Source organism: Ptychodera flava, chromosome 11 (assembly GCF_041260155.1).
Source record: "Ptychodera flava strain L36383 chromosome 11, AS_Pfla_20210202, whole genome shotgun sequence".
NCBI lineage: Eukaryota > Metazoa > Hemichordata > Enteropneusta > Ptychoderidae > Ptychodera > Ptychodera flava.
In genome coordinates this window covers 26,216,823-26,235,723 of record NC_091938.1, presented here as the reverse complement: position 1 = coordinate 26,235,723, position 18,901 = coordinate 26,216,823, and the positions used below count along the sequence as shown (strand labels likewise).

The window sequence follows — 18,901 nt, the reverse complement described above, 5'->3', positions numbered from 1 at the left end:
CACAATTCCATACAAAACTTCGTAAAGTTTGACCCCTACCTAATCATTGATAGTAAAATTTTACCCCTTTTGTAAAATTCATCCCCCGATTTCCACTGACTTCCCCCCGTAAAAAACGAATGCTCCCTTACTGTGATCCGGGGCATCCGTCAACCTTTCTGTTCCTATTCAGAGATAGCTGTAGCCCTGTGCGTCTGTCGACCCTTTCATTCCAACTCTGAAAACAACAATGCAAGATATGTAGCTGGTTATAGGTAGCTTTGTGTCTTTTTGCCATTGCAGCATGATCAGAGAAAAGCTATGAAATCAACCGACCGGCACTCTGGGAAACCAGACTAACATTGAGATGGGTAACATGAGGGTAGGGTAGCGTGGTACAGCAGTCAAATATCCAGATCCTTTTGAAAACTAGGAAGGGTAGAATACATGAACTTTAACTCATGCATCGCTATACTTTGATGTGATTCAATTGATTGCAGTAGGATGGATAGACCTATATACAGGGAATGGGGGGGGGGGTTTATAAGCGTCCCCCGATGAAATGAATCCCTCTTTGTCTACTCTGTAAGCTACCCTTTCATCCTTTCCCTTCTGGTATCATAAATATTTATTAGGTGTGTTGGTAAACCCTTTCCAAGGACTCCTGTCTGCTTGAAGTCGATACAAACAGTAATATTTCAACCTGAAACAAAATTATAAAGGCATCAAAAAGGCTGTTGAACCCAAGTGAAAATGTTACAACCGCAGTGGACGGACATACACACACACATACACACATCTACAGGCTCCGCCATTCTATAGATATTTAAATCAACTGGGAGCTAACCACTCCCACTGAATTTTGAACGACATTGATTATATTACATGAAATAAATTAAAAGTATGTTTTTATTTACTATGCTGTCAGGAGATTGAATATTTCTTTCCTTGTTGGTTTGTTTTTTATTTTTCCCATTCTACATAGTAAGAGCACTACATGGAGAATCTCTGGAATATCAGTTAGGGCGAGGAATGCCGGTGAATAATGGATGTCACGACCAGGTTAAGGTGGAGTCAGTGAAAGACGATACCTCTGTAAACACAATACAAGATGAACAACGCAGCCAGCCGCTCTATCTTAGACCTCAAGCAATTTTATTGGGGACTTTTGTTGATGAAATTTACGAGTTCCCTCAACAGGCACTTTCCAATCCATAAATAACAAGAGAAACGATTTTAACTATTTTGAAAATCTCTCTCAAATTTGAAAAATCTTAATCATACTGATATGTCTACTTCAGGGAATTAAATAAAAGTAAGGTATTTCTCGAAAACTAGACGACTTGGAGCGATCACTTAGGGTTAAAATAACATTTCTTTCCTTTTAAAACTGTCTCTCTGTCTCTATACAAAGAAGTTTGACCTCAGACAGGCAGACTCCACCGTACAGACATTGCGATATCTGAGTTGTGCGTGCTCCACGTGTCTAGGATTGATTTAGCATGTCGCATTTTACTAAGTTTCTAGGTTTGGCCGGAGTTAAAGGAAATGTGGAGAATATATTAAACATTTGATATACATGTGCGCTGTAGACTCACTGCATCAGGTACGGACGATAACAGCGTTAGGTTCCAATCAAAGGATAAACATACGCTCTCTGAGAGCATGGTTTAACTTATCTTGATCACAGAGATGGACTACCTCTTAAAGGTCAACGATGTTTACTCCAAAAGCTGCTTTGTACACTTCGCTCATATTATCTTTGGCAACTTCAACTTATTCCCGAATGGAATAAAGAAAGGACGTTGGAATCACTTTAGAATCAACAAAGTTTGAAAATTTTAGTGAATTTTACTTGGCTGTTACAAGTTCCAGGCGTACGGAATTAGTCCCACATATGCCAATACTACGATAATAGTGTTATTTGAGATCAGAACTCATTTTCCTGAAAATCCGTCCGTCTGACACTTTCTACCTTAATCACACTTTCTCCTTATATTTTTTGGAGGGGATTCGTTTTACACTGAAAACAGTGCCCATTTCTTTGCCTTGGTAGATACAAAACTGAGAACACGATTGGAACTAATTTGGGATAATTGGATGGTGAAGTATTGTCTGTTTGATCTACAAATATAATCATCTGCTTTTCTTTTCAAGTTACACACTGTTTTATGAGTAATTTGTAATATTGCAACATTCAGCTATATGGCACCTAATACTTTTGAGAACTTCGGAAAGTATGAAAATCCAATTATCCCAAATTAGTTCCAATCGTGTTTGAGTATCAAATATGATAAAAAACACAAAAATAACTTTAGAAACGGTTGGCATTCACCAGAATCTGCACGGACGTCATAAAACAGGTGGAACCCTTGTTGCAGTGCTGGTTTAGGAAATGCGTGCCAAGGGTTAACATGGCTCCACAGCTGTTTTTGCAATGCACAGGATCTCAGGAATGGTGCAGGTTCTCGAATTACCGGTGTTTCATTACCCAATGCAATACTTTATGTGTTGATGCCAGTTGTAACGTGAACTTTACCAAACGCCAATTTCAGCACAGTTATTTGCATTCCTCTCCGTTCAAAGCTTCAACACGTTTCCGAAGTACCAAAACAACAGATAGATTATTGTCCAGCGTGTGGAAAACAGGGGAACAATGATTTGTTCACTGTGTATACAATTGACCCATACTCGGCATTCAAGAAGGCTTTCCAAAAATTCAAAATACAATCACACGTTATCTTGAAAGAAACAATGTATAAATGAACAAAAACTTTTGTTTTGAAGCAAAAATATTTACTCTGCACCAAAAGAAGCTACGTATACAAATATCAACAATTGATAACCTTTTAGTTGAAAATGGCATGGCGATCAGCTAAAACGTGCTATGGCTGTTACTCCAAATATGTTGCGATGGTGTTCTTTCGTACACGAGCAATAAAATGTCAAACACGATCAGGAGATGAAACATCGGATCTGGGGAGGAATCCTTGAAAATTTTTATCTCAATGCCCCTATCTACTGATCCACCGAGGGGTGTAAGAAAGTCTGTTGATGCGAGGGTTACCGAAGTTAAGGTGTTCAACCCCCTCCCATTAAACGGGCCTACGATCAAAACCAAGGGGTTTTGGCTAAACTATGATGGTGAAAGATTTTAATTAAAAAAATGCACTTGTCTTGGGTATGGAGAAAAAACTAAGTATCCGTATTTTCGTTCTGATTGTCGCATGAATATATATCTGACCTTTTGAGAAATAGGGCGGGGACAGTCAATGAACTCCTGGTGGGTTCTTGTTTGCATTCAACAATAGAGGGCGATGTTTCATTGCCTGAGTAGCCTGGAGACAGCCTGTTGGTCCTGTCCCCACTTCTCTTCACAGGCGGCCGGGACGTATTGAGTATTTCTCACTGTTTTCTCTATCCTCTCCCTTTCTTCATGCTCTGACTGATCGGAGTAAATAAAATAAATAATTATATAACCTAACCTAGCCTCTTGACTCTTGTTTTATTTTACACCCGATTACAAGGACGTTTATCTCTCATATACACATCTTGTAATTAATTAGTAAACACAACTAATTATGCTAATCCGTGGACTTATCAGGACTTTTATCGGTTGGGCAACATTGCGAAAGATAGGAAAAGTTCCTTTTTCATCTACATCTCTATTTGAATTGATCAAAGTTGATGAAACTTGCCATGTACATTGCAGATACTATGATATAACATTTTTGACAGTCCTTTAGGGGCGGCGTCAAAAGTTCAATGTCGGATAAAAAGCTTAATCCTTTTAATTGGGGTTTTGACCCCGAAAAGTTTCTATCCGACAAATCGATTTAAGGTCTTACCTCTGAAAGGAGAAACCTGGACTTTATTTGTATTGCTCTTGTTCACTCATCGATAAACTTCAAGTTTGTTGTTAATATTGTTGTATTTTCATTGGATAAAACACAAAATTAAAATGTGTACTCAGTGTAAATGAAGTATTATTTTAGTCGTTTTTTATTTCACCCCATAATTGACTGGTCCTTTGCTTCGCTTTACATAGAAAGAGCCTGCTAATAGGTTCAATGTAAGTCGATTAAGTTTCTAGGGAGGGGGGGGGGGAAACTAACATTGAACTTTTGACGTCGCCCCTTAGCATTCTTATTTCAACTACTTATGCATACTTAACAAACTTACCTAATTAGGGAGATATATTTGAATTGACTCTATCAAAGTTGACGAAATTCGCTATCTCCATTGAAGATACTATGATACCACATCAAAAGTCTTTCGGCATTTTTACTTCAGCCACTACAAATTTGCATATATAAAACTTCCTAATTAGGGATATATATATCTGGAGTGACTTTATAGAAATTGATGAAACTTGCTATGTTAATTGAAGATAATATGACATAACATTGTTAAAACTTTTTTAGTATTTTTCTTTCAGCTATTAATTTGCATTTTTAACGAACTTTCCTGATAAAGAATATGTCATATCTGAACGGACTTGATCAAAGTTGACAAAACATGCTATGTACATTGAAGATACAATGATAATATAACTGACAGTCATTTGGCATTTATTACACCAGCCAGTAACCAATTTGCATATTTCACTAACTTTCCATATTAGGGACATGAGACTGAAAGAAAACTACAGAAGTTTATGAAACTTGCTATGCATATTGCTGAGGCGATTGTGTAAGTGAAAGATATTTTGCATTTTCCATGTCAGCTAATTTATAATTTGCATATCGAGTGAGCTTTCACAGTTTGACATATAAAGGACTTGACCAAAAACAATTCCACTTGCTTATATAAAGTGGTGGCAGTGACAGCAGTCATAGAAATTTAGTCTTTTTATTTCAGCTATTTACTACATATTTGTATACTTAATGACCTTTAGAATTAATCTGTGGTGAATATTGTTCATGATGTTGATCATAACAGTTTCAATAAAGTTGCAAACATGTGGAAAAGTTACAATTTATAGACAGCTGCAATATATACTGAAACACGTGACCATTTTTGTTCATATCTGGTATAGTTTGTGCTCCCCATCTTATCTGTATTTGATAAGCCTGAAGGCCAATGACGTGTATTTGTGGACAATAAAATATTTGAATTGAATAATACTGGTAATGATGATAATAATGTATTGCAATGAGTGAACTCTTATTATCAGCTGTCTGTTTTGTAACTATTTATGTGAGGCATTCCTTGATGACATCCACTCCACAATAGGCCAATCAATCTCGTTTGCCAAAACTTAAAAAATTCCAAATCTCTCCAAGAGGGAACATGCATGATGGTCAAGGTAACGCTAGGCAGTATGGGTAACAAATAGCAACTATGGCTTGTCCCTGATTTTTCCGTGCTGGATTCAACCTCGTATACCTTGGTTGCTTGACATTGGTATCTAACATTAAGACAAGAGTTAAATTATCTTTGGAATGTATAATATGTAATGACACTGTTTAACAATAACAAATTTTGGGATCCTTTGTTGTTTTCATCGTAAGCAAATCATAATGCCACACTATGCAGCCAAGGATGCCGAGGTGCTACAGGCATTATCTGATAATATCGTGTAACTTGTCAAACTGGAATCTTATAATAGAAATGGTAAATGCCTGACATGCGTCTAATTTTTAAGTTAAAAACTATCTACTGTTGATTGACCAATCAGAGTGCTCAATTCAGGGTGTTTTATTTACCCGTAAAGCCTTGGTCACCAAATTCCAGAAACGAATGACAGCGCCGTAGTAAAGTACTGTCCAATCAAAAGTGAACATGTCATATTCTGTAGACATCTGGTACGTTTTAATATTCAAATTTGGTAACACAGCAGAAACCAGCTGCAACACAAAATCTGCTGTGCCCTAGGGCATTTATATAATGTGCCCTAGGGCATTTATAGGATGTTCCATTATGTTGGAAGGCTATTTCACAAATAAAAGTTTTAATTCATATCCTAAACATGTTACATTGACAAAGGGGACGGTTGACGTAAACACATTGAAAATGAAAATATATCAGTTAGGGGCGATAGTTTTTAAGTCGGATAAAACCCTCGTACTCGGGCTCTTCTGGTATATAAAGTCCAACCCTATGATAAAATGTCTCGGCCTGCGGCCTCGACATTTTATCGTTGGGTTGGACTTTATATACCAGAAGAGCCCTCGTACTCGGGCTTTATCCTATACTTAAAGTCTAAGATTAAAAGAAGAAGGGTACTTTAAGTAGATGTCAAATGTACGTTTTTATTGGATAATATCTGATAAAAACTTAGAAGGGTTCGGAAGTGAAATATGCTGGACATGCTGTCTTACCAGATAATATTGGATAAAATCTGTAATTTAGCAATAAGCACACCCAGCGACAGTATACCCATGGTATACCCATAGGAGGTCGTAGAAATGTTCGTCCCCAGGGGTAGGGGCGGGGATAGGTGTCTTGGTCTCAGCGCAGGTTTCTTCTTGCTATGGTTTATTTTATTTCAATACGTTTGACTACGATATGTATTGCCAATAAAGATTTATACTGCCAACCTTTGCTGTCTTGGTCTTATGTTAGCACTGGTTTTATAACGATTTCTTTTTCCTCTGTCCGCTCATAGACAGTACTGTCTATGGTCCGCTTCGTTGTGTCACGTATTTGTCCTTTGACAATCTTAGGCGATTTGTCACTGTGCTGCGTCTATTATCTGGTGCGTTTAATTGCCTAATGTGCAAAAGCAAGCAAGGGTAAATTACTAATCTGTGGACGCTGTCAGCAGATTATCACCAGAAGTCAACAACGAACGCACCAGCAAGGTCTGTTATGCCTTCCTGGCATGTTCGTTGTTGACTTTGTCAAAGTTAATCCGGTGATAATAACCTTTATTGGCAATACATATCATAGTCAGCCTGTTGACTTTGTCAATGTTAATCCGGTGATAATAACCTTTATTGGCAATACATATCATAGTCAAATGTATTAAAACCAGAAAAACAAGAATGACAAAAGTAATTAAGGTCTAACTTTAGGTACTGGAGGTCAACTTTAGCAACATGCATAGCAGAAACAAGCCCCTCTTAGTTTAGCATAAACGGTCTTCTCCCATCTACTGTCTATGGTTGCAGCTGGTCTGTTAATATGTAACAGTTCATAAACAATGACAGGAAATGAGTCAAGATCAGTGGAGTTTGCCTGTTTTCACTGGCATGCCTTCTGCACATTTGCAGGATTTCACTTTTTCTTCTTCATTTGCACATTTTGACACTGATGTGTTCATTTGAACAAATTCACATCTCAACCCCTGCATCTACCTGTACACCAAATACTGAAATGGTAGCTTTGGCGGTATGGGAGCCTTTGTGTGTGACGGACATACATCGGCACATACCCACAAATATACAGACATGCAAATCAGATGCAAATGAACTGATTCAGCTTATACGATAACCTCACATTGGTACACCAAATGTGAGCTAATAAAATAAACCATGCAAGAATAAACCTGTGCTGAGACCAAGACACCCCTACCCCCACCCCTACCCCTGGGGACGGACATTTCTACGACCCCTTATGGTATACCACAAGATTTTTGACCAGTTAACGACATATATGTATGAGCCATAGCGAGTGCATGTATGTTGTGAACTTGTCAAAATCCAGTGGTATACCGTCGCTGGGTGTGATGTCTTGCACTCTCCAAGTCATGCCCGACAAAATTATCAGACACTGAATATAATGACAATGTTGAGCGGTCATCCTGTAGCTACGATTGTGTATGTATGTAAATTACCTCGACTATACATGTACATAACATGGTCTGTATGTAGATGTGTATACATATATATGTGTTGTGTGTGTGTGTGTGTGTGTGTATGTGTGTGTGTGCACACATGCACATGCACGTCCATGCATGATCTCACATACTGGTACATACATACACACATCTGATACCAAAATATACAGAAATGATTGTCTAGTACATGTATATACTTTATTTTTTGAAAAAAGTGGTTTACATGCACACCATGTAGTACTACCAATAGGCTCACAAGCTGATGCAAGTAAAAACTAATAAAACCTGTCTGATTTTTGTTACGAGTTGAAAAATCTCTAAGTGAACATCGCTGTACAAGATGTAGATTCACACATATCCATTCTCTTTGGAGAGTGAAGGGATCTAAAAAAATAAGCTGTATACTTCAGAATTATGACTTAAACTTGTGGCAGGAGGGGGCTCATTTTGAAGCTCTTGGAGCAAATACAGTTTCATCAGCACATTTTTGTGAAAGCTGAAAAGTAAAGTTTCTCTGTAGTGTTATAAAACACAGGGATGGCAGCCATTTTGAATTTCAAGTATCAGTAAATATTAGGCAATTTGTTTCTCTTGTACCAAAATCTGCACGGTGACCATTGATTTTTATTCTTCATTTCAAAAGGAAATAGTTGAAAGTTTCTTTAATAAAAATTTGAGTAAAAGCTTGACACTTTCGACTTGCTGGCACATACTACCTTAGTGTACCAAACTGAAACGTTTCTAAGCTTTCAATTGAGTTGCAATTTCTCTCTTGGTGTTTTATTGTCTTTTGACACGAGCTGTAAATTCCCTTTACATCAAGTCACTGTTGAACAGGACTATCTTGCTACCAGTGAAAATCCTAGTTTGGCTGCAGAATGTTTCATCTATTTGCTGGTAGGTTTATCAGTTGCCCATTATCTGTATCTTTTGCATTTTTTGCGATAAGATCGTTTGAAATGGGGGCTTTAACAGACGAGCATTTATGATTCAAAGACCCCTTACTAATATCACTGAACATGATTTTGACAGACTTGTCCCGTCAAGGAATGCATAAACATGGTAATTTTTACAGATTCGAAGATGGCGACTGTGACCGAGAAAGTGATATGTATAACAGTGATCTTCTCTCTACCAAATTGATTTTTGTGCCGTTTTTTTGATAAATTTGACCCAAAAAGATGACAAAACTATGGTTGAGAAGTCTATCATATTGAAATTACTGATTCCTTCTTACTGTCTGTAAGATTATTACAGTTGTCTGAGATATCCCACAATGCACTGCTCTTTCAGTGGTACTGTTAAGTGTGTCTTTTTACTATCTTACACTGCGCAATATACTCCACATATAAATATGTTTTCATGAACGGCAACTTTATCAAATCCGATGATGACTATAACAAGAAGTTGGGCAAAACCATCAATATTTAAGAAAAATGCTTGTAAAAAATTAGAGTGAGTTGGAAAGCCTGTTTTCTGAAATTGAAATTTGAGACTATAAAGTTGCATTCACTCTCTGACAAGCTCATAGCAGCAGGAGACGAGGCCACATTTATGGAGAGTGTTCAGTATCAGATTCTTTTACCCTTTGAACCCTGACCTCAGTGACCTTTGACAAGCTCATCTTGGTTTCAAACACCTGATTATTTTTAAAAGGGACAATGACTGTTACATGTATATTTTCAGTATTGACGTTACCCTTGGTGATTGCCGCTGATAAAATGCAACATGAAATCCACTCTATTCTGACACAGCTTTCCACAGCTATTGCATTGAAAGGGATTCTGGTTGCTATGGCAACCCATGTGAATGATGAACATCACGTTGTCCTCAAAAGTGACACCGCAGTGCTCGCATCTCCATGTCCTGCTACCGGCTGCCTGCCCACTGCTTGTCGAGACCGCAATCTGTGACCTTGGTCTGTTCGATTGCGGTTCTGAACGTACAGCGCCCTCAGTGTTAGATTTGTCATGCTGGAATCCTCTAGCATCCTCACAGTCTCTTTGCTGCGTATTACTGGTGCTCGTGCTGACGTCAGTTGTTTGCACTCTGTCCGATGATCCGATTGTCAAAACTTCAGAATTTGTACAGTTACCGAGGCCCCCTCCTGTAAAATGGGAAAGTCTCTTTTGTAACTCTGACCCTGTGTTCATTGGTCTGTGTCTTTTTCTGCTTCTCTCCTCTAATTCTTTCTGTTCTTTGCTGACGTCTCGGAAGTACCCATGCAGTAGGCTTGCTTTTCTCTTCTGACTTCCAGTTATGCTTGTGGTGGCTTTGGTTCTGTCCCTGGCTGGCATGCAGTCTCTGTCGGCTTTCTCGGCGTCGTCAGTCATCTTCGTATGCTCCGTGCTGTCTTGTCTCTGTAGCATCTGTTCAATACAATTCAGGCTGGAGGAATTCAAAGGAGCAGCATCGGTACTCTCCTGTGTGTTTTCTGAACTTGCGTTATTGTCGTCTGATTCCTCGGAAACTTGAGAATCGGTTTTGTTGCCTTCGATGCCAGAGCCTCCACTTTGAAGATTCTTACTGGGGGTCAAGGAGCACACATTTGAGATGACGATATCGTTCCCTTGAATACACGAAGTAAGCTTGTCCTCATTTTTCCTGGTTGGGTGGAAGGCATCACTTCTGCCGTTGTCACTGCTGACTGATGGAGAGTGGCTTGAGCTCGTGGCCCGGGAGCTGGGTAACCCCAAGGATGTAGGAGGGGTGTCCTGGGATGGGAAGTACTGATTTCTCATCCCTGGAGCTTCCGGAGCAATTTGTGGAAATGCAGGCGATGCATTTCCGACATTGATGATTCGGCCGTCGTTCAGAACCATCCAGCTGGGTTCATGAGGGGTTACACTGGATGCACCCCCAGCGGCAATTGGTGATATGCGTGAGAAATCTCCCTCGGGATTGTCGTTGTGAGGTCTGTTGACACTGGGCGCATGCTCTTGCTGGTCGCGTAGGAACCCAATGTTTTGTTCAAGACGTGTGACTTGAGCAGGGTGCATCATCTCTGGGTTGGGCATCAGCTTGTCGATTACGGGCATCGCTGGGGGGCTCGTCTGTTCCTCTAGTTTGTGTTTCTGTTTGTGCCTCTGGAGAGAGCTTGAAAATGAACACCGGAATCCACAGATGTTACAGATGTAGGGTTTGTCGCCTTTGTGGTGGGTCATGATGTGACGGTCCAGTTTTTCCCTGTTGGGGAACGCCAAGTTACACTTGCTGCAGATGTGCTCCGAGCTGTGAGTCTTCACATGGGACCTCATCGTCTGCATGCGGCTGAAGCGGCGATTGCACACCGGACACTCATGGGGTTTCTCTCCACTGTGCATGCGCTTATGCAGCACCAACGTGTACTGTCTGGTGAAGCTCTGGCCACACTCATCGCACCTGTACGGTTTCTCACCGGTGTGAACGCGGAGATGCACCGTAAGATTATACTGACGGGTGAACGACTGGTTGCACAGCTCGCAGCGGAACGGCCGACTGTGCCCGAGTTCGTGAACCCTCCAATAGGACCGCCTTGAGAACATCTTACTGCAGTAGGAGCATTTGTACTGGTTCTCAGATTCATGAGTTTGCTTGTGTACCGTCAAATTGAGATGCGATGTGAAGGTCTGGCTGCAGATATCACAGGTAAAGAGTTCCAGGCTGCCCTCATCGGGGCTAGCAGTAGATGTAGGCACCAATTGGACATCAACATTCATTGTGGACACCCTGATCCTGTGGAGAGAAACAACAAAACTTTTACAGCAACTTTATACCTCATGTCATTGACAAATGGGGAAAAAATAGCTCTTTGTTCACATATTAAGGCCTTTGAGCGCTGTAATTTTTTCCCACCAAAATTTTAGTGCAAAATTTTACCAATTTTTATGAATTTTCTGTAATTTTTTGATAATTTTGGACCAAATGGACATCACATATCATTGGTTACAGTTTTTATCAAAATTTTGGCAAAAATGTGAAAAAAATTGACTGGGGTATATTTTGTAAAGGTGACATAAATTGACTTTGGCGCTCAAAGGGTTAAAATTGACACACTTTCACCTGTTACCATACTTTAATTTAGCCTGTTCTCTTGTTATACCACTATCAAACCAACATCATTGTCAAGTTGTTGTGCTGAGAAAAGAACCAATTGATATCCAGGGTGGTGTGGATGAAATTAATGTAGCAGCAAATCAAATTTTTTCTCTATAGTCAGTCTATTTTCTTCTCAAGCTCGTGATCAAGATATTTTTTTTCTCTTCAACCTTCTGACAAGTTCCTCCTAATCCTCCACACCCAAGAAACAAAATGGTTCTACCTGTTTTGATATTTGTCTTTGCCTGATGTTTCACTTGTACATGTACAAGTGACGTATGTGGCTACATTTGAATTTAATTAGACAATATTTTTGGGTGAAGAATATTGCTAGCATAAATTGCCCCAAAAATACAAAATTACAGATTTCATCAGAAATTCAATATATATTACTAAGTCATCTATAGAAACCTGTATACCAAATTTCAAAACTATCAGACCAGTACTTTTTGAAAAAAACATTTTTGACCAAAATGGCAAAAATTGTCTTAAAAATGCAAATTTGCATATTTCTGCACAATTTGAATAAATCTGAATATAGATCATCCCTAGGGACATATGTACCAAATATCAAAGCTATCTGACCAGCAGTTTTGAAGAAGAAGATTTTAAAGATTTTTTTTACCAAAAATGACAAAAATTGCCTTTAAAATACAAATATGCAAATTTCACCACGATTTGAACAATCTGACTGTAGTCACCCTAAGTAAACTGCATATTAAATTTAAAGCAATCGGACGAGCGGTTTCAGAGAAGTAGATTTTTTTACCAAAAACAGCAGAAAATGCCCCAAAAATACAAATATGCAAATATCACCACAATTTGAACAAACTTAAGTGAGGTCACCCCAAGTGAACTGCATATACAATTTCAAAGCAATTGGACTTGCGGTTTCAGAGGAGAAGGCAATTGTTGACGGACGACGGACGACGACGACGGACGACGACGGAAAATCAACCTATTTGATAAGCTCCGCGTCGCTGACAGCGGAGCATAGTGTGGGTAGAAGCATGAAAAGAGAAAGGAATGCATAAAGATGTAGGTACTAGGCTTTTACAAATATTAAACATCATGACACATAAGTCTGAACTGAGGGGCTATCAAAACCCTCACATTCTCTGTTATTTGCCTAATGACCTGAACAGGGCATCGGATCTGATAAAACCACCTGGAAGAGGGACGTTTATTAATTTTATCTAAAAAATAAACATTGATGGACCACTACCTCCACTAGGTACACTAAAGGGAAAGGGAGACTACCTCCATACCCTGGCAAGAACTACTGAGAACTAGGACTGAGGATGGTATATTTATAATGGTAAAAGCATGTCCTTCTGAATATGAGCTGTCACTGTTGCTGGTTGTTTCTAGCATGGAGGTAGTCTCCGCTACTACCTCCATATTTCTGCAAACAAATTGATAATCCTCCTCTGTAGCTGGTACAGCCATGGAGGTAGACTCTCCCCCTTCCACCTCCATGGTGGAGCCAGCTGATGGGGATGATTAGGTCAGGCAATTCCAAGATATTAACCGCTCTCTTTTAGATCCCATCGGGAGGTAGTGATTCATTATGAGTAGAAGTATGGACATCAGAGAATACTTGGTGCAGATATGCATGAATTAAGGCCATTAAAGTAGAGTTTTACTGTAAACAGCGGAATATAATCGGAATCCTCCACAGGCAGCAATCGCGGGCATTATCTTCTCCCTATAAGGTGTGCTACCTTCATGTTTCTGCCCAATTGGTTTATTTGAGTGATTAATAGCATCGAAAATAACCTTCGGTACAGCTTTCCACTGTCCAAAGAACCAAAACCATCGCTTTCAAAGGTACCAATAGTCAATACCATCACGTGTACACTGTTTACACTTATGAATGCAAGTGACCGACCTTCGATCATGGATCAACTTTGATAAAATGCCGTTCTCATTCTTAATGCTATGATTTTATAATACATCACGAGACAAACATATGCCACACTAAAATGTCTCACCTGTAGAAAACTGGACTCAAACTCCTACGTTCGAGCGTAACAATAAAAATACCATATTCGTCGATGATTTACATACCTCTGGGTTGCGTCCCAACTCGTCCCTGACAGTTGACCCGGAAATTATTATAGCGCCCTCTACGGTAAATGTGCGTGACCCTGTCGTTCTTAATTGGTTAAGTTGTCCGTTTTCTGACGACAGTCAAATTTCTCCCGTATTTGAGTTGTTTGATCACATTAAACTTGATTTATATTTAGATGTATTGTGGCTATGCTGATGAGATGAACTACTTGCCACACGATTCATCTACTTTGGAGTCCAAATAGATGTATTTTCACATTACTTTCACTAGTTATATCACTGTGTTTAATTTATTAATTTCAGTCATAATTTATCATGTTAAACTGGAGAAATGTGCATCTCCTTGCTATGAAATGTATGGATAAATTTGATTGTGAGCTCGATTTACCAGATGCAATCTCTGAAAGTTGGCTGTTGATGGAAAACTTTGTGGAAATTTGAACTTTTATGCATGTTCCATGAAAACAATATGGCCGGTATAATGAATTTTCCCTTTCAATTCACAAAGAACTCAGTCCCCAGAGGTTGATATGCAGTAAAACTAAGGCATTGTAGTCACTACAATTGGTTCATGAATATGACAATTGAAACTAATTCATATAATAATTACTGCAATGATATTTTTATTGTATTAACACGTTATTTCGAGGAAGTGAGACATAAATTTGAGGATGTTTCATAAATACCAAACGAAGCTCTATAGGGGAATCTGGCGAGTCAGTAGCTGCAACTTTGACTAATTTTTTGTACGTCAATTGTGAGTTCTTGTGCTGCTCCCAAAAGCATGTTACAGTGAGGAGCAGTGCAGATTTGACGTTTAAGTAGAGCTGGATATTAATAAGGTTGTAGTATATATCACCTACTTTGTTCCTAAAAATGTACACTTGTTTCAAATATTGCTTTACTAGTGGTTGGTTCTCAAAGATGAAAATAATAAACAATGCACAAATTCTAATCACATTGAACAACTAGTTTCCTGTTTAATTACGGCTTTTTACTAATTAATGATATCTTAGAACGCATTGGAAATTATATAGCCCCCCCCAGACAATACAGCACCACACAAACATGGCACTTCGGACTTAGGCCATTGACCAATGTTTCTTGTCACCACAGTATTTTGATATGTTATCTGCATGCTCGACTTTTTATTTTACATTATATTATTATTATTAGTTTTTTGTATTGAGCTCCCCGATGTCTGTAATTGGCTACATTTACCAAATGCACAGTCAGTTGCCTGTGATGGGTGAGAAAGCCCTCGTCAACTTGCTACAATCAAGTAATATTTTCTGGTTGTTTTGTCACCATACTGCGACTTTGGTAGTTTTTGTTAATTCACATTTTATACCCAGTGTGCTGTGTTTGTGCGGCTGGGTCTGTCTGGGGCTTTGTAATTTCCAATGCATTCCAAGATTCCATTTCATCAAATCTGCGCCGCTCCCCACTGTAAAACACCTACTATTGTAGTCCGTGGGCTGGAGGGGCCCACCGTGCACCCCCCACATCCCTACTACTTGGGTATTTTTTTTGTTCTTAATAGGACCTGCTGAACAAGAAAAAAGATGTTAACATTGGATATTTTGGGATGCACTACCTATCTGGGCTGGTTTTTGATTTGCATGTGCCGCAAAAAATGGCGAAAAATGGGTAGGGGTAGGGGGTACTATATCCTCCCCTACATTGAGTAAACTAGCGTGAAATAGCACAAACCATACAGTTTTGGAATGCTGAGATTCTGCTCTTTATGAGAAACACCAACTTTAGCAAAATTAATTTGTGTACATAGAGTAGGACGACTTTAAAATGAATTTTTTTGACAAGTTTGAAATTTTTACCCAAAATACCATGTAACAATTGTGATTTACTTGTTATTAAGCAAGATTTTGACAGCTTTTTGTGTGTTTGATTTATTTGTTCCCACATGTTAAACAAGAAAAAAGTGTTAACATTAGATATTTAACTATACACTACTTCTCTTGAGTCAATTTTGAATTGCGTGTATCTGTATGGGGTGTGCAAAAGCTAGGGGTAGGGGTACAACATTCTTTCCTTGATGAAGTAAACTGGCTTGAAATGCCATATACCTTATAGTTTTAGAAAGCTTAGATACTGGTCTTTCTAAAATGCATAAAGTTTTAGTGAAAAAATATGACGTCATAGAATTGGCTAACTTTAAATCGATTTTTTCTGGTAATTCAGTATTTTTAAACCGGAAGAAAATACGATAACTATTGTTTCCTCCTTATGAAGCAAATCAAACACATTTATGGATCTTATTTACTAATTGCAATGTGCTGAAGAAGAAAATAAATGTCAAAATTGGGTATGTACCATGCATTATTGTCTCTAGTCACTTAAAATAGCAAGTTTTGCTACATGGTATATCGTGAATGGGCATTTTATTGTTATGCAATGAACTAATGCACAGCCTAAAAAGAAGACTCGAAAACGTGCACACATAGTCATATTGCCATTTTCTCCTTCAAGTAAATAGATTATTGACGACTGTCTATTGTGATAATTTAATTTTTAAATATTTTTCTATAAAATATTTTGTTAAGGCTTATTTGGAAAATTGTCTATGCCCCCTTGTCTTACTTAATATAGCAAGCATTACTAACAATCTATTAGACCGAGGCTAGAGGGGGCGTCTACGTGCACCTCCCCCCCTCACCCCACAGGATAACAAACCTGTAATTTTCAGAAGCCTTGGGATCCCTAGAATAAGAAATGGGATTTTAACAGACAAAATATAGGGACTCAATAGCTGTTACGGTCATGTTTTGAAGGGTACCACAAAATCACGATTTTGTGACCCACGTGCATTTTTGTCAAACCTGTCTTCTTGTACGTCATCTGCTGAGCTTACTGTTTAACATGACCTAGCTTATGGGGTACCATTAGAAAGTTTTTTTATTCTTCTTTGAAATGGTATATTGCAATATGCAATATCTTCGATAGTTTTCATGAAATAGGGCCAAACCTTACCCCTTACCCCAAAGTTTTACGTCACAAATTACTGTCAAAACTAATCTAAATTCCACCAATTATTTACCTATACATAATACAAAAGGCAATACTGTGTATTAACTTTGTGTTATTTGTCACAGGTACAAGTAGAAACTTGGAATAAACTTTTAACAGAAAAAATATTGGGATCCTGTAGCTGTAACAGTCATATTCTGAAGGGTACAAAAAAATAACAGTATTACTGACTCGCATTCGTTTTTGTTAAACCTGTCTTCTTGTAAGTCTTCTGCTGAGCTTATTTTGAACATAACGAGGCCAATGGGGTACCATTAGAAAGTTAATTTACTCTTCTTGAAAAGGATATGTTGCAATATGCAATATCTTCTACAGTTTTCATGAAATAAGATCAAAACTTACCCCATACTCCAACGTTTTATGTCGCAAATTACCATCAAAACTAATCTCAAATTCTACCAATTATTTTCCTAGACACATTACAAAAGGCAATTCTTTGTATAAAATATATTTTATTTGGTACAGGGACATGTCAAAAATATGAGTTAGACTTTTAAGAGACAAAATATTGGTATTGAATGACTGTTACTGGCATGTTTTGAAGGGTACCGTGAAGTCAGAGTATTACCGACTCGCATATGTTTTTGTTAAATGTGTCGTCTGGTAAGTTTTCTGCTGAGCTTACTTTTTACCATAGCCTAAATTATGGGCTGTCATTAGAAAGACAATTTATTTGGCTTTAAATGACATATTGTAATATGCAATATCTTCTATAGTTGTCATGAAATAGGATCAAACCTTACCCCATACCCAAAGTTTTATGTCACAAATTACTGTCAAAACTAGCAAAACTAGCATTTAATTTCGATATATTCTATAAAAAAGACAAACTTAGTATGAAACCTTTTTTATTTGTTACAGAGACATTTCCAACTATGAAAGATACCATTAACAGGATAATTATTGTGATTTAATAGTTGTTAGCATCATAGTTTGAAGATAGCAGGATATATGTTGTTGAAACCCGTGAAATTTTATTAAACAAGTTTCCATGAAATTTATCTACCAACCTTTATTTTATCCGTAACGCAGATTGTCGGGTATCATTACAAAGCTTTTATCACTCTTTATTTTAGCATATGATAAAGTGCATTATCATCTGAATTGTAATGAAATGGAAAAAAACTTACCCCAGCCCTTAGTTTTATTTTGCAAACTACATCTGTTCGAAAACTTTGCAGTTTGCGAATTTGGGATATGGGACAAGTCTGGTCCTATTTCATGAAAACTATTAAAGATATTTCACATTACATTATGTCACTTTAAGGCAAAATAAATTTTCTTTCCAATGATAGCCTATAAGATAGGTTAGAGTAAAAGTAAGCTCAGCAGATGACTTACAAGATGTCACATTTAAACAAAAACACATACGAGTGGGCAAGACTTAGACTTTACAGTACCCTTCAAAACATGACAGCAACAACCATTCATTCCCAATATTTTGTCTGTTAAAAGTCTATCTAATATTTGTAACATGTCTCTGTAGCCAATAAAACAGATTTCATACAAATCATTGCCTTTTGTAGTATGTCTAGGTAAAAGTTTGGTAGAATTTGAGATTAGTAGTGATAGTAATTTGCAATATAAACTTAGGGGTGTAGGGTAAGTTTTGGTCTTATTCCTGAATACTTAAGAAGATATTGTATATTACAATATGTCATATCAAAGAATAAAAAATTACCTTTGTAACGATACCTCAATAGCCGGGTTATGTTAAAAAATAGGCTCAACAGATGACTTATAATAAGACAGGTTTAACCAAACGTATGCGAGTTGGCAATACTGTGAGTTTGTGGTACCCTTCAAAATATGACTATTACAGCTACAGCATCACAATATTTTTTCTGTTAAAAGTTCGTTTCAAGTTTCTAACATGAACCTAAAGCAAATATACTAAATTTAATACAAATCATTGCCCTTTATATTATGTTGCGGTCATAG

At 37.9% G+C, this 18,901-nt stretch overlaps 1 protein-coding gene across 1 annotated transcript; it reads right to left on the bottom strand.

Moving 5' to 3' along the window:
* Positions 1–7,938: 7,938 nt before the first annotated feature.
* Positions 7,939–13,942, bottom strand: LOC139143947 (uncharacterized). The gene is made up of 2 exons (XM_070714568.1): positions 13,910–13,942; positions 7,939–11,476 (listed from the first exon to the last, which is right to left on the bottom strand). Exon 2 carries the CDS (start codon positions 11,458–11,460, stop codon positions 9,457–9,459), a length of 2,004 nt encoding a protein of 667 aa, XP_070570669.1. The 5' UTR covers positions 11,461–11,476; positions 13,910–13,942; the 3' UTR covers positions 7,939–9,456.
* Positions 13,943–18,901: the final 4,959 nt, after the last annotated feature.

Coding starts and splice junctions, on each gene's coding strand:
- LOC139143947 (XM_070714568.1), bottom strand. CDS start 11,460: ATGAATGTTGATGTCCAATTGGTGCCTACATCTACTGCTAGCCCCGAT.